The sequence below is a fragment of the Tenrec ecaudatus genome, chromosome 11 (assembly GCF_050624435.1).
Source record: "Tenrec ecaudatus isolate mTenEca1 chromosome 11, mTenEca1.hap1, whole genome shotgun sequence".
In the NCBI taxonomy this organism is placed as follows: Eukaryota; Metazoa; Chordata; class Mammalia; order Afrosoricida; family Tenrecidae; genus Tenrec; species Tenrec ecaudatus.
Window position 1 is genome coordinate 68241937 of NC_134540.1, and position 15434 is coordinate 68257370.

The window sequence follows — 15434 nt, forward strand, 5'->3', positions numbered from 1 at the left end:
TGTTTTCATGAAAGCCATCTTTCTATGAGCTGCTGAATGGTGGCCATGGTGTTCGGGGACCAGAAAAAACATTTTCTTAAGAGAAATCCTTAACTCTGATGTGATCTATTGCATTTGGGTATATTTTTAGTCTTAGGGAAAACATTTTTGCTTTGTCCTTTGACTTTCATTCTTATATGTCCACATTATGTCTTATACATATGAACAAATAATTTGAAAGGATGACTTGTTCTTTAGTACACAAAGCAAATGATGAAGACAAACACATTTTCGATTTGTTCTTATGTGTACATCGTTGTGTGGTGCATAGGAATGAGTGCATATGTGTGAATCCTTTTGCCTTCCAGGTCATTCCTGTTCATTGCAACTCAATGTACGCTTTTGAAGGCTGTAAATCTTTAGAAAAGTAGATCATCTCATTTTTCTTCCATGTGTGTTATGCCTACTATTAAAGACATATATCTACGTAAAATGTATTTGACATTACTTTTAGAATGCCTTAAAAATTTTGTTTCCAAAACCTTGAGTGAACTAGATAACTTTTCAATATTTGGAATGTTTATTTTAAATGTTTTTCAATGAGATATTCAAAATATAAAAAGGATTCAGTATTTTTCTGTACTCACTACATAGGCTCATACCACAGTAAACAGAACAAAAAGGAATTCAAAGAGAACACAGCATTATGAACACATAATTTATATTGCTTCTAAACACTTTTTTATTCACTGGGTAACTCAAGTCGGTAAGAGGATGCTATTTCTAAATGCAGGCTGACATTTTTCCCCCCCAATAGCATGTCATTAATTACACTTAGAGCTGATTTATAAAGGCCCTTATCTCCATTTTAGAATGCCATTTTTTCTTAATATGCAGAGATATTTACTGTCAGTAAAAACCGGGGAGGCACACTGGGAATTCGCATCACTGTAATTAATCTTGTGTTAGAATTTAGATTCATGTAGCATAACTGATACTAACTTTAATTTTGGTTTCTATTTAAACTTCTCTGCCGTACAAAAGAGAGATTGGATTTCAAAGCAATAGGCATTTTAGTTAGACATGTATAAATTTAAATTTGAATCCATTATCTTATTGTCACATGCATTATAGTAGAACGGGCAATGAACAATTTAAACAATTAGGCTTTTCCCCCACCTTATGTGAGATTTTGTTTTGTTGAATAGGGCGAGCCCCTCCTCGGAACACAACAGTGGACCTGAACAGTGGCAACATCGATGTGCCTCCCAATATGACAAGCTGGGCCAGCTTTCACAATGGTGTGGCTGCCGGCCTGAAGATAGCCCCTGCCTCCCAGATCGACTCAGCCTGGATTGTTTACAATAAGCCCAAGCATGCTGAGCTAGCCAATGAGTATGCTGGCTTTCTCATGGCCCTCGGTCTGAATGGGCACCTCACCAAGCTGGCCACGCTCAACATTCATGACTACCTGACCAAGGTGAGGAGTTGGGCTCCCAGTAACAGCTGTTGCCCTTATCTGGACTTTGGCAGTAGCTCCTCATTGCCCTCCTTGTTGATAGCTCTTCATTCTAAAATCAGTAAGTCCATTCTGCTGACAGTGGCAGTGTGGTCTTTCAAAGATTTGTATACTTTTAGTTTAACACTTTCCCTTCCAATTAAGGCACCAGCTTCATGATTATAAATGTTGTTGTGTAGACTTGATGTTTCTTACTGTGCCTGTCACATAAAAGTACTTACTGTAAGTGGCAGGTGGTATTTTATTTAAAACTTTGGATGTATTGTAGTAGTGACTGGACAGTTTTATTCTGTTTTCTGTCGTAGGGCCATGAAATGACGAGCATTGGACTGCTCCTTGGTGTCTCTGCTGCTAAACTAGGCACCATGGATATGTCAATTACTCGACTGCTTAGCATCCACATTCCTGCTCTCCTACCCCCAACTTCCACGGAACTTGATGTCCCTCACAATGTCCAAGTGGCTGCAGTGGTTGGCATTGGCCTTGTGTATCAAGGGACAGCTCACAGACACACAGCAGAAGTCCTGTTAGCTGAAATAGGTATGTCTCTAAGAGTGCTGTATCTTTCTAAACATATATTTTTCTCCTCTATACAGACGAAAGTAAAAATGATGATAGCATTTAACAATTAGAGAAAAATAATAGCCGTGTGAGAACTGAATAACCTGGTGCTAATAAGAAAAACTACAAGGCTAATTTTTAACAAGGCTAATAATCCTGTGCAGATTATTAGCGGGTGTTTATTTGCCCAGCCTATTTGACCTTCAGTGGTCACATTTAGTACGACAGTCTCCAGGGGACCTGGGGGGGGGTGTAATGGGTTAAGCTCTTGTTCACTAATCAGAAGGTTGGCGCCACAGGAAGAAAGAGCGGGCCATCTGCTCCCATGAAGGTGACAGCCTAGGAGAATGCGTCTCTGTGCTGGAGCGCCGCTGTGCGTTTGAGTCGCTGATCACATAGGATTATGCTGCCTTCCTCTTAGACTTTACCAGGCACATCTAGGAATGAGGCCGCACTTAAACTCAAAGTTGATTCTTTGGCTCCCTAATCACATCGTGCCTGCTCTGTTGGACAACAGCACTTCCAGTAGAACGGGGACAGTGGCCTCCTGCTCTCCTTTACATGCTGGCGGCTGTGTTAGTGGTGAACCTAAGTGAACTCTCCTCATTTAATATTTCCTAGCTTCTTAATTGAGTACAAACTGTACAGAAATCTATTTTGTGTCATATCTTCTTTTCCTCACAACCGGAAGTACTATCGGTATTTTAGTTTGTTCACAATTGAGGTACATGTATTACCTATTCTGTTCTGACCTGGTCAGGATCTTTTCTACGTGCATTTCAGGATACATGCGTGTTGATATGCTAGTCTTCAGTCTGATTGTATTAGTTGTTGTTACCACTGTACTGCTGCCCACAACACTTCAATGGTACAGGCGTCTTAGTATGATGTCTCTGTGTTGGCTGTGTCAGCTCTGCCTCAGGCTGCAGATTTTGAGTCTGCTGCCATGGCTCTGTTCTATATGCTTTATTTTGGGGCCTAGAATAGTGATAATGGGTGTAATGGTATAAGAGGGGAAGGGGTGTCATGGGGGAGGACCAAGTAAGGAAGCACATTTCAGGCTTGTGCTTATTTATGTTGGCTGAGAGCCCTCCTAAGAGCCAGTCGCAGAGCCAGGTCCACTAGGAGGCTGCCATGGGTGGGGATGTACACTGCCACTGTAGGACAATAGAGCGATAGGACCAATCATTTGCCTACTATGATGATAACTTAGACCCCAAACTACAATGGCAGCTTTACAATAATCCTTGTATCTTGTGAAACCTCTTATTCATGAGATACTTAAGGTTGATTGTTTGAAGTATATTTGATTACAGGGTACTTTAGCATCCTTGGGCTACATTATAATGTTATCTGATGATACCACACATTTCACAGCCATCCCACAGCATTTTCATATTATACATAGAAGATCTCCTCTTTGATGCATATGCTTTTGTATAATGATAGATTATATACATTCTGTATTCTGCCCTTTTTACATATCATTGTCATAAGTGGTTTTAAAAATTGATTTTGTATTGTATAGCATCTCATTGAGTTAATGGGTACCATGAATTGTATAACCACTTTATTTTCAGGGCTTCTTAGGTTGTTTTGGGGCTTTTAAATTATGCCTTTTCTATTATATGTAAACTTGGATTTTCTTGTTGTAATTTTTTTCTTTGATAAAAGTATGAATTTTTCTCCCAACAAAACTTTTAGGATTACTATATATAAAGAAACCTTATCAGTAAGTGTTTAGTATTATGTAGATTGAGAACAACATTTAACAGTTTAAAAACATCAAGGAAATTTTCTTCCTTTATACCACTAGTATTTGAACCTGTTTCACTGCTTCTAATGAATGAGTTTGAAAATAAGGAAATGTAAGCAAAATGCAAGAGATTAAAAGTAAAGCATTTTTTAATGGAACACCCCTCCTATTAAAAGATTTTTTTACACTTCTTGATAATATCAAACAAATAAAACAAAGGTTTCACAGTGTGTTAAAGCCATTACTCATAGACACCCACATTTGCCAATAAAAAGAACTGCTTGGAGTTTTATTCAGTAGTGAGCTGACAGTTGGGGACACTGTGAGGCAGGCCTAGCTTTCTGAGTGGAATTGTGTTGAATCTGTAGGTTTTATGTAACATTCTAGAAAGTTAATTGCTTCATAATATTTTAGTGAGGATTTCAGGAGCATAGCTTGAACCCCATTGCTTTCTCTTTGACAGGCCGGCCCCCTGGTCCTGAAATGGAGTACTGTACGGACAGGGAGTCCTACTCCTTAGCTGCTGGCCTGGCCCTGGGCATGGTTTGTTTGGGGGTGAGTGCCTTCAGATGATTCATTTACAAGCTTGTTGTGCTCACAGGAAACAGTGAAGCTTTACTTTGAAGACCATCCGCCTCATTTTGACTTAAGTTCATACTTAGCTTGCCTATTGTGAATGTTTTTCAGAGTTCTACATTTGGGAATGAAGAGAAGCTTTAGTGGAAAACTGGGGTGTTAAGACTCCCTCCCCCCATGAAAATAAGTGTTTATAATGAATTATGGGATTGAAGTTCCTTGGAAAAGGCTTGAGAAATAGATGCAGTGACTATCAGAGTATTAGTAAGAATAAGGTAACACTACACGAAGGAGACAGACAACGGTGCATGGTGGAGAGAGAGCCTTAAAGGGTTTGTAGTGGGTGCTAGAGATAAGCCAACAGCCTCTTCTGTTGCCCCGCTGGTCACTGAGTCCCCCAGACAGCATTGCTCTGTGACAGAATGTAAGCAATGGCCTATCGAAGAAACACAGTCCAGAATTGCCAAGAGATGTCATTAAGTGACCGTTCAAACTGGGAGATGGGGCCCTGGAACAACCACCAAAATAGTGTTATGGGTAAGCCAAATTACATAAAGCTGTAATGCAGTGAACTTTTTCTGATGTGTGTTCTGGAAACCCACTCGGTGTTTGAACATGAGTTAGGAGTTTTTCTCTTCACATTTGCTGGGGGATAAAATGGAAGAGCATCATACTGGTAATTGGACCCTGAACTCTGGTTCTGTCTCACTGATTGAGTCATGGTAATTTAATCTCAAAAGAACTATAGTTTCCTCATCTAGAAAGAAGACAGTTAGATACAGTTGCATTATGGTTAGGTAACTATAGACTGTGGAACCAGACTGCCTTGATTTATAGCCAACCCTGCTCTTTACTAAGCTGTGTAACCTTAGGCAAGTTATCATAATCCCTCTTTCCCTGCAATTCTTCATCTGTAAAATGGGGTTCTTGTCAGTGTCTATTTGATAGGGTTGGCGTATTGAGTACAATTATTCATGTAAAGGTAAAGAACGATGTGCGGTGCAGAGTAAACATTCATTAAGTTGTTCTGACTGTTACTGGAAAAGGTCACAGATGCAGTAATGCAAGGATGCAGATGTTTCTCACTTGAAGTTACAGAAGAATTATTTTATTAAATGAAATTAGTTCTTAACTATTTTGAAGATTTTGTTTTATGAAAGTGCTAGGCCATGTATTAGAATTCTAATGAAAATTATGAGTAATATTAACTTGTCATAGCTACTTTAATAGGGAAAAAAAGAGACCTGGTTTTGATGTTAGTTCATTCCTTTAATTTCTGGGTATGTCTAGTGGTTCTCCCTTTTTTTTTGTTTTTAATTAAAAGATCATTTTATTGGGGGCTCTTACAACTTTTGTTATATCCATACATTGATTGCATCAGGCATGTTTGTACCTATGTTGTCTTCATTCTTTTCTAGACATTTACTTTCCATTGAGCACTTGGTATCAGCTCCTCTTTTTATCCGCCCCCCCCATGGCCCCTTGATAGAGTGTAAATTATTATTATTTTCAAATCTCACACCGACCGCTGTCTCCCTTCCCCATGTATTCTGTTGTTCTTCCCCCTGGAGAGGGGTGTGTGGTTGTGTGTCGATCATTGTGAACAGCTCCCCCTTTCTCCCTTCCTCTCCCCTTCTTCCCCCTACCCTCTGGTATTACTATTCCCCCTCCTGTTCCTGGATTCCATGTGTCTCTTATCTACACCTGTGTACATGCTCCGGTCTAGTCTGAATTGAGAAGCTGCACTGGGGTCATGGTAGTGGGAACCAGAGGAATATTGTGTGTTTTGTGATCATTCATCTTTCCTAAGATTTCCTTTAATGGATGTGTGTTATTTTGTCTTCAAGCATGGCAGTAATTTGATAGGTATGTCTGATCTCAATGTGCCTGAGCAGCTTTATCAGTACATGGTTGGAGGCCACAGGCGCTTTCAAGCAGGGATGCACAGGGAGAAGCATAAATCCCCAAGTTATCAAATCAAAGTAAGTCCAGCTCTGAGAAGCAAATCAAAATTCTGGAAGCTAAGACGTTAATTCTAAAATAATAGAATTTCATTCTAACATTTTTAAGTATGCTAATTTGAAACAGACGAATATTCAGAAGAATTGTATAAGCTCATTCATTACTGTGTGACATGAATCAGTGGATTTTTTTTGGTAGGAAGGAGACACCATCAATGTGGATGTGACTTGCCCAGGTGCTACTCTGGCATTGGCTATGATCTACCTAAAAACCAATAACAGGTATGTGCATTCCTGGCTTCTCCCAGGCCAGTAGGAAATCGTTCCTGAGCTCACTTGTAAAATTATCTAATGTGTTTATTGCCCTTGTACTATATCAACCTGATCTTCATCCTCACAAAGAGTGTAACAACACAGATTTTATCTAGAAGTAATACATTTTTCTGCCTTAATAGTTATTGACAGTATAATTGCTAGTTTCTGTTTGCTTCTGTTTCTTTAGTTGATACCACTGACATGTAAACAGTACCCAAGTTGTATTTCATTCACTTCACATATCCTGCTAGGACTAATGAAGCCTGAAATCCCTTCTTCTATTTTTGGTTTCGTTTATAGAATTGGCACTGGTTTAGTTCAGCATGTGTGTAACTGACTGAGCCTTCCTTCTGTGCTACCAGCCCCATAATCGGCGCCCACACTCGAGAATAGATCTCAGGCGTTTGTTCTTTCCTTTTGCACGGCATAGGAACGTTATACCATGCTTAAGTCTTTTCATTTAAAAACTGTTGTAAGGTTTAAAGAGGGTTCTCAGTGTTTTCTTACCTTCCTTAAGAATAATAAAAATATATGCCAAGTTAGCAAAGTGGTTAAAGACAAATCTTTATTTGTCCGTTATTTGGATGAATGTGAACTTTGGCACTGGGGTAGGTCTGTGAAGAACCCAAAGCAATGAGCCCTGCCTCTGTGGAACTCGCAGACTGTAGGTCAGGTCTTAGTGTAAAGTGCCATGGGGAGAAGAGCTGGGGCTGGAGCAGGGAGAACTGTTTGGACAACTGCTTGAGATTCTGGATTCTGCTACTTGAGTGAAAATGTGCCCTGCTACCCTGTGCCAACAGATCCATTGCAGATTGGCTGCGAGCTCCTGACACCATGTACTTGCTGGACTTTGTGAAACCAGAATTTCTCTTGCTTAGGGTAATGGTGCTTTCTAATTTTGCATTTCTTTAACATAAGTATTCTCTCTCATGTGATTCTCATGTTGTGCTTGCAAATATACGTGGACGTTTAGTCTGTTTCTACTTTTGGCAATGACCATTGGTGTACAAGGGGCTGTGTTCTTGTGAAATGACCGGTTTGACATTTCTCACATGAGGAACTGCAGCCACATTGATATGTAATATTCAAACTGACATTTCAGTTTCTGATATTATTAGCCAGAACATCTTAATAATCAACATGTAACTAGGACTTTATTACTGCTTTATTTATGCTCTTAGTTCATCACTAAGGATGCCTGTTTCTCTCATCTCCCATGCAAATTGCTGACACATGTCTTCCATCCCATATAATTTGGGGAACATTCACACATAGTATAATCAATGGCACTGATGGTGTGACATAGTTGTTTAATAAGTCCCTCTGCTTTCCAGTATTGCCTAGACTTCTGCTTTTAGCATGTGGAAACATTTAAATTATGTTGTAATCAGAATTATGAGTCTTTCCTTGGTAATTGTCTTCTTATAGACTGTTTTTTTAAAAAACATTTTATTAGGGGCTCATACAACTCTCATCACAGTCCATATATATACATACATCAATTGTATAAAGCACATCCGCACATTCCCTGCCCCAATCATTCTCAAAGCGTTTGCTCTCCACTTAAGCCCTTTGCATCAGGTCCTCTTTTTTTCCCCCTCCCTCCCCGCTCCCTAGACTAAGTTTTAAAAGAACTTTTCTGCCTCCTTCAAACCTTGATGATGATCAACCTTTTTCTCATTTTCTTATGTTAAACTCTAAATCTGTATTTTAATGAGTAGATTGGGTGGGTATTTTGTGCTTCTTGTATTTTTCACAATTGCCATTAGTGGGGCACTGATTTAAAATTATTTAGTAGTCATATTACAAAGTCTGTGTTCTTTAATAAATTTTATTTGTATTGCATTTTTAAGACCCTTGCCCGATGCCTGATTTTGTGGGATGATATTTTACCAAATTCCAAGTGGGTTGATAGCAATGTTCCTCAGGTAAGTATGAAGTAAATATCATTTCAGCTTTACTAGCATAAAATGACCATTTCTTGTGAGATGTTCCCACCTCTATGTTTTCTTGTGGAAGGAGTCTTGAAGGGGCTCTATTGTTTTAAAAATAATTTTATTGGGAGCTTGTACAACTCATAACACAATCCATACATAAACCCATTGTGTGAAGCACATTTGTACATTTGTTTCCATCATCATTCTCAAAGCATTTGCTTTTTACTTGGTCTTAGTTCCTTATTCCCCACCCCACCCCCATGCTCCTTCCCTCACGAACCTTTGATAATTTATAACTTTCTGTTATATTGTCGTGTCTTACATTGTCCAGTGTTTCCCTTCACCCATTTTTTTGTTTCTGTCCCTCAGGGAGAGGGTTATAGATATATTGTTGCGATTGGCACTCCTTATTTCCCCCTATCTTCCCGTTACCCTCATGGTATCACTACTCTCAATATTGGTCCTAAGGGGTTTATCTGTCTTGGATTCCCTGTGTTTCCAACTCCTATCTGTACCCGTGTACATCCTCTGTTGTAGCCAGATTTATAAGGTAGAATTGGGGTCATGATAGAGCGGGTCAGAGGGCGGGGAAGCATTAAAGAACTAGAGGAAAGTTGTATGTTTTATCGTTGCTACACGGCACCCTGACTGGCTCGTCTCCTCCCTGCAACCCTTCTGTAAGAGGCTGTCCAGTTTGCCTACATTGGTCATTGGGTCTCCACTCTGCACTTCCCCTGTTTCATAATGATATGATTTTTTTCGTTCTTTGATGCCTGATACTTGATCCTATTGACACCTTGTGATCACACAGGCTGCTGGTGTGCTTCTTGTGTGGGCTTTGTTGCTTCTCAGCTAGATGGCTGCTTGTTTATCTTCAAGTCTTTAAGACCCCAGATGCTATATCTTTTAATAGGCAGGCACCCTCAACTTTCTTCACCACATTTGCGTATGCACCCACTTTGTCTCCTGCGATCGTGTCGAGAAGGTGAGCATCATGGAATCCCAGTTTAGTAGAACAAAGTGTTCTTGCATTGAGGGAGTACTTGATGGAGGCCCAAAGTCCATCTGCTACCTTAATACTAAACCTATAAATATATACACATAGATTGATTTCCCTATCATCATATATAAATATATTTACATATGTACATGACTGTAGTATGTAGACCTCTATAGATGCTCTTTGCCTCCTAGTTCTTTCCTCTATTTCCTTTTACTTTCCTCTTGTCCTACTATCATGTTCAGCCTTCATTTGGGTTTCAGTAATTCCTCTCAGTGACATCGCCCATGATCAAGCCCCACCAGGCCTCCTACACCCTCCTCACCATTGATTTTGGAGCATTTGTTCCCTTGTTCCTGGGTTTGTTAACCTTTCCCCTGCCTCCTCCTCTCCCATGTCCCCCCGGAACTGTCAGTCCCGTTGTTTTGTCCTCTGGATTGTTTATCCCACCTATCTTATCTACATAGACCTGCAGAGATAATAATATGCACAAAAACAAGGCAGAGCAAAACAAAGCAATAAAACGAAAACAAAACAACAACAAAACAAATGACAATTAAAAAAAAAGAACAGCCTTTAAAGAGTTGTAGGTCTGTTTGTTGACCGTTAGGAGTGTTTTCCGGTCGAGTCTGATGAGGTGCTATACCCTGACCCCAAAGTCTATTTTTGGTATTCCCTGGGGACTTCGGTGCTCTGTTCCCCTTGATGTTCTTTTGCACCCCCTTAATGTCTCGCCTCAGTGTGGTGGGGTCCGATCGGACGCAGTTCCTGCACTGTGTCTCCAGTGTTGTTCCCCTTAGCACTTTGGGTCAGTGAGGGACATCGTGTCTCGTAGTGTGGCTGGCCCTATGATCCTCTCTGTGCTTTGGCTGTCCTGAGGAGGAATATCGTCCTCAGAGCTTGGTGGGCCAGGGTGTGTTCCACTCTCTCTTCCTCTCCTTGAAGCAGCCTTATTGGCACAATGGTAAAACATTCAGGAAGGTCAGGCAGTTCAAATGCACCAGCTACTCCCTGGGACAAAGGTGTAGCAATCTGTCCTGCTGTAGAGCTTTACAGCAGCCATAGAAACCTTACAGGGGCAATTCTAGGGCTACCGTGAATCAGAATTGACTTAATGGCATTGGGTTGTGGTATATTTAATTTTTGTAATCTGTGATCCAGGAGTTTGCTGGGGTCAAGAGGGAAGAGCATAGCTAATAGGCAGTGTATGATCTTAAAAGAAAAGTTCTTGTGTCTTCAAGAGATGCCGTAACCTCTCCCAACCCCCATAACAAATAAACCCCAACTCCGTGCCATTTGCATGGATGCTGACTGATAGCGACCCTGTAGGACAGTGTAGAACTGTCCCTTGCGGTTTTCTGAGCCTGTAACTCCTTTTTTTTTCTCCAACAGTTTTATTGATATATGATTCACATGTCATGCAATGCGATAGTTCAGTCATATCAAGAAGAATCTTTCTCCCACAGAGTGACTGGTTGTTTCAAACTAGTGACCTTGCAGTTAGCAACCCAGCGTGTGACCAGTATGCTATGAAGGCTCCTCTGTAGTGGCTTTGTAATATTTCTTAATTTTATTAGAGGGGCATTCTGAAATTGTAGTTTACTGAGTACATGTTTAGAACATAACAGAGCTGTTTTCTTTTCCTTTTGTAAAGAGGAAGGTATCAGACCCATTTTGGGGTGGTAAAGCCAGGCAATCTGTGTATGTTTTTTTGTTTAAAAAAAAAATCATTTTACTGGGGGCTCGTACAGCTCTTATCACGATCTATACATACATCCATTGTATGTCAAGTACACGTGTACATTTGTTGCCCTCATCATTCCAAAACATTTTATTTCTACTTGAGCCCTTGGTTCTGTGTATGATATTTGATAAGTTGTTCACTGCTTCTACTCAAAGGAAAGTGATACCATTTGAAACAATAGTTGTAGGTTTAGTTTAACTTGGAAAATTAAGGCTTCACCACTCACCTCTGATAGGTAGAAGGCTCAATGCTAAAAATATTCCATTAATAAGAAGTGTAAGTCTGACTAGTATTCTCTCCAATTGTAATTTTACCCCTTCCCACTGCTTCTAGTCATTCATGCCACAACCCTAACATAGCCATTATCTTGTACTTTAGTTGACTGGTGTTAAATGTTATTGCACTGTTATTAAGTGTTCTAGTTTATAGTTATTTAGTCTCATTCAGTTATTGTTTATATATGGTCCGTCTTAGATTTGCAATTTGATTGCATTTAGAACAACAAAAAATAGTCATTTCAAAGAATGAAATGGTTTGAGAGTGCCAATTTTATATTATGACAGTGATAGGAATTCTGGTGGTGAAACGGGTTACACAACCCAAAGGTTTTCAGCTCAAAACCACTAGCTGCTCCATTGGAGAGAGATGAGGCTTTCTCCTCCCATAGAGAGTTACAGGCTCAGAAACCCACAGGGGCAGCTCTATTCTGCCCTGTAGAGTTGCTGTGAGTCAGCATTGACGGGATGGCAGCGAGTATGTCCTTTTAAGTATGGATGTCAAAAGCAGTGTGTTCCTCTCTAGGTTATTAAATATTGGTAACCTGAATATTAATGTCCAATTTTCTTGCTTGGTTTCTTGGCAGATTATCAGAGAAAACAGTATCTCTCTCAGTGAAATTGAATTACCGTGCTCTGAGGATTTGAATCTGGAAACTTTGTCGTAAGTAGTACAATGTATGACACAAATGTGCTGTCTTTAGCATTATCCGATACAGTTCGTGAACTATTTAGGAATAATACTTCCTTAGTTTGAATTCTGAATTCTTAAAATTTTTCTAATCACTATCAAGTGTTTACAGGGTCTTTTATTTATTTATTTATTTATTTTTAGTGTTGTGAATTGAGTTATAGCACTCTTGCCCTCAAGAAATAATATTGAAAATTCATGAATTTGTACATGCTCCTCATTTATCCTTTCCTTATTTTTCTCTGGTAACTGGGCAGTGACTTTTAAAAAGTTATCTCTTGCTGCATTGAAATAGCATGGGCAAAGGTAAGCTATCAATAAAGGCCATGGAGTGTATATGCTGAAGAAGTTATTCAGAAACCTGCAGATTTCATACAGGCCCAACTGACCAGTCCCGCAGAGCCATGAACTGGATTTGTAACATGCATTTGTGCTACTTGTAGCTCAAGATAGTAGACGATCGTGGGTTTTAACAAGCAGACCGGTGACCACATTAAGTTCTGTCATCTGTTTGCAGGCAAGCACATGTCTACATAATCGCTGGGGCTTGTTTGTCTCTGGGTTTCCGATTTGCTGGCACAGAAAACTTATCAGCCTTTAACTGTTTGGTAAGAAGTATCACATTTTATTCTGTTCTTTTTAAAAATAAAGTCTTAAGACTCTGCTTTTAACTGTGAATTTTTTTCTTTTGTTTTTCCAGCATAAATTTGCAAAAGATTTTATGACTTATTTGTCTGCACCTAATGCTTCTGTAGTAAGTCATTTTATGATTTTTCTTTGGAATGAAATGAAACAATAAAAATTTACCAATGCACCTATTACTATATATCTCAAACAGCTGGCATTTGTTTGACTTTAGAATGGGAGAGTTGAAGCTTTTGTAGTTGTTCTCCGGTGTTAATTAGAGGGCGATCTGATTACTGGTAAAGAACGCACAGGCATCTAATTCTGTGAGATAAGAAAGGCCCTAACCTCATGGATTGTCATAGCCTCTGAAATTCATAAGCTTTTGGGGAAATTCGTACTTAGTAAAGACACTCAAACAAATAAGCACACCTCTCATTGCCCTTGAGTCGATTCCAACTCATATAACCCTATAGATATGGCAGGTTAGAACTGCCCCTTTGAGTTTCTGAAACTTTACTTCTTAACAGGGGTAGAATGCCTCATCTTTAACCCATGAAGCAGGTGTTGGTTTCAAACTACTGGCCTTGTGGTTAGCAGCCTCATGCATAACCACGACATTACCAGGGCTTCTAGTACAGACACAGTTAGCTTTTTTCCTCCTCGGTTGTTTTTGAGGTAGTGCTGCTTTGATGAAGGACAGACTGCATAATTTTGTTTCCTAGTGAAAACCACATAGGTTTGTGTAACATTTTTAAAAATATGGAACAATTGAAACCATTGCAAAGTTTAACTTAAGCTAAATAAAATAAAATAGATTGTATTGTACCCATACATTGTTGCACATTGAAGCTACCAAGATCATGTGCAAGGATTTTTTTATGAGTGAAGATTGCATGTAGTAAATATAAAGATTAAGAAATACTTTGTATACTAATAGCTCAGTGTTCTTTAAAACAAAGATACTTAGATAAAAACATTTGGGGACAAAAGGTTAATGGTGTTTTGTGTGGGTTTTTTTGTTTTTGTTTTTTAGTGGGAGACTAAATGATTATTATTTCCTCTTTGATACTTTCTTTTCTGAGTATTCTATATGAACATTTATGTTATCAGAGAAAATAATTTTTTTTACAGATTTTTTTTAAGTCACAGTATTTGAGGCTTTCTAAACCCATCAGTAAGTCATAAGATGTCTTCTAATAATGGCCTTAGAAGGCTCCAAATACTGACGTAAAACAAAAATAGTAGTAAATTATTTTTTCAGATTATGACATAAATATTCATGTAGGAAACTCAGAAAGGTACCAAAAAGGAAAGAATCATCACTTGGAATCTCCCACTGTATGTGTGGGGGGTGGCAGGGGGGCGGGGGCGAATCACTGTTAGCACTTTGTCCCCCAATCCTAGGAGTGCTGGTGGCTAGTGGGGTACAGGCGAGGCTGCTAACCATAGGTCAGCGCTTTGAACCCACAGGCTGCGAAGTAGGGAAAAATGAGGCCTGTTCCCATAGCGCTAACACCCTTGGAAAGCCCCCTGCTCTGTCCTGTGGGGTCGCTGTGAATCCGAATGGACTCAGCAGCAGCAAGTGCATTGTAACCTATCTTGTTTTGATAATAAGGAACTGTAACACAACCTTGTACTGATGTCTGTTTGCATTTTAAGACAGGTCCGTACAACCTGGAAACTTGCCTGAGTGTGGTGCTGCTGTCCCTTGCCATGGTGATGGCTGGCTCCGGGAATCTGAAGGTTTTGCAGCTTTGTCGCTTCTTGCACATGAAAACAGGTGGTGAAATGAACTATGGTTTCCACTTAGCCCACCACATGGCCCTTGGGCTTCTGTTTTTGGGAGGAGGAAGGTAACTTTTTAAATAAATATTCTTTTCCTTGTTGAAAAAAAATGTCATAAGCAAACCTGTAAGAATGAGTTATTTTGATTTTGAAAGTGTATGAAACATTTCAAATCATTCCAGCTTACCTTGTACGATTATACGCGTTACAGAGGCTTCTGTCTCTTGAGTGCTAGCAAATGCTCTGTTCAGGGTCGGCACCACTCTCACCTTCTTCGCATCCCCTCCTTGCTCAGGAAAGTCTGTATTTAGACCCTCAGTGCCTCACTGCCTGCTTCCCACTGTTTGATGACGATCATTACTTTTTCTCCCTTTTTTCACTAAACTGCCTTCTTAGATAGTTAATGAACAACCCTAGTTACCAGATCCTAAAACGTTTCAGAGAGGCGGAATGGAGGTGCAGAACAGAGGTAGAATCTAGCCAGGAATGTGGAGTTGAGAAAGATTTTATTGAGGCAGGGAAAGAACTCCAGGGAGGGAAGGGGGAGCAGAGAAAGGGATGGGAGCATCTCGAACTCCCGGCAGGTTCTGAGAACCAAGGAGTTAGGTCAGGGAAGTCACGCCTGGTGCTAGGGCGGTAGTGTGTGGTGTGTGTGTGTGTGTGTACACATATACATATATATGATTGTGTATATACACACACACACAC

The 15434-nt window shown here is 39.8% G+C and overlaps 1 protein-coding gene across 2 annotated transcripts in view; it reads left to right on the forward strand.

The window, feature by feature from the left end:
* The window catches only part of ANAPC1 (anaphase promoting complex subunit 1), a 100156-nt gene that overhangs the window by 62410 nt on the left and 22312 nt on the right, over nucleotides 1-15434 (forward strand). For both annotated transcript variants that reach the window (XM_075563140.1, XM_075563141.1), the window contains 11 exons: nucleotides 1188-1459; nucleotides 1804-2038; nucleotides 4279-4370; nucleotides 6239-6373; nucleotides 6552-6634; nucleotides 7468-7546; nucleotides 8521-8595; nucleotides 12211-12287; nucleotides 12832-12922; nucleotides 13015-13068; nucleotides 14601-14794. In XM_075563140.1, coding sequence (XP_075419255.1) covers nucleotides 1188-1459; nucleotides 1804-2038; nucleotides 4279-4370; nucleotides 6239-6373; nucleotides 6552-6634; nucleotides 7468-7546; nucleotides 8521-8595; nucleotides 12211-12287; nucleotides 12832-12922; nucleotides 13015-13068; nucleotides 14601-14794 — 1387 coding nt within the window. The remainder of the gene's footprint in view (nucleotides 1-1187; nucleotides 1460-1803; nucleotides 2039-4278; nucleotides 4371-6238; nucleotides 6374-6551; nucleotides 6635-7467; nucleotides 7547-8520; nucleotides 8596-12210; nucleotides 12288-12831; nucleotides 12923-13014; nucleotides 13069-14600; nucleotides 14795-15434) is intronic.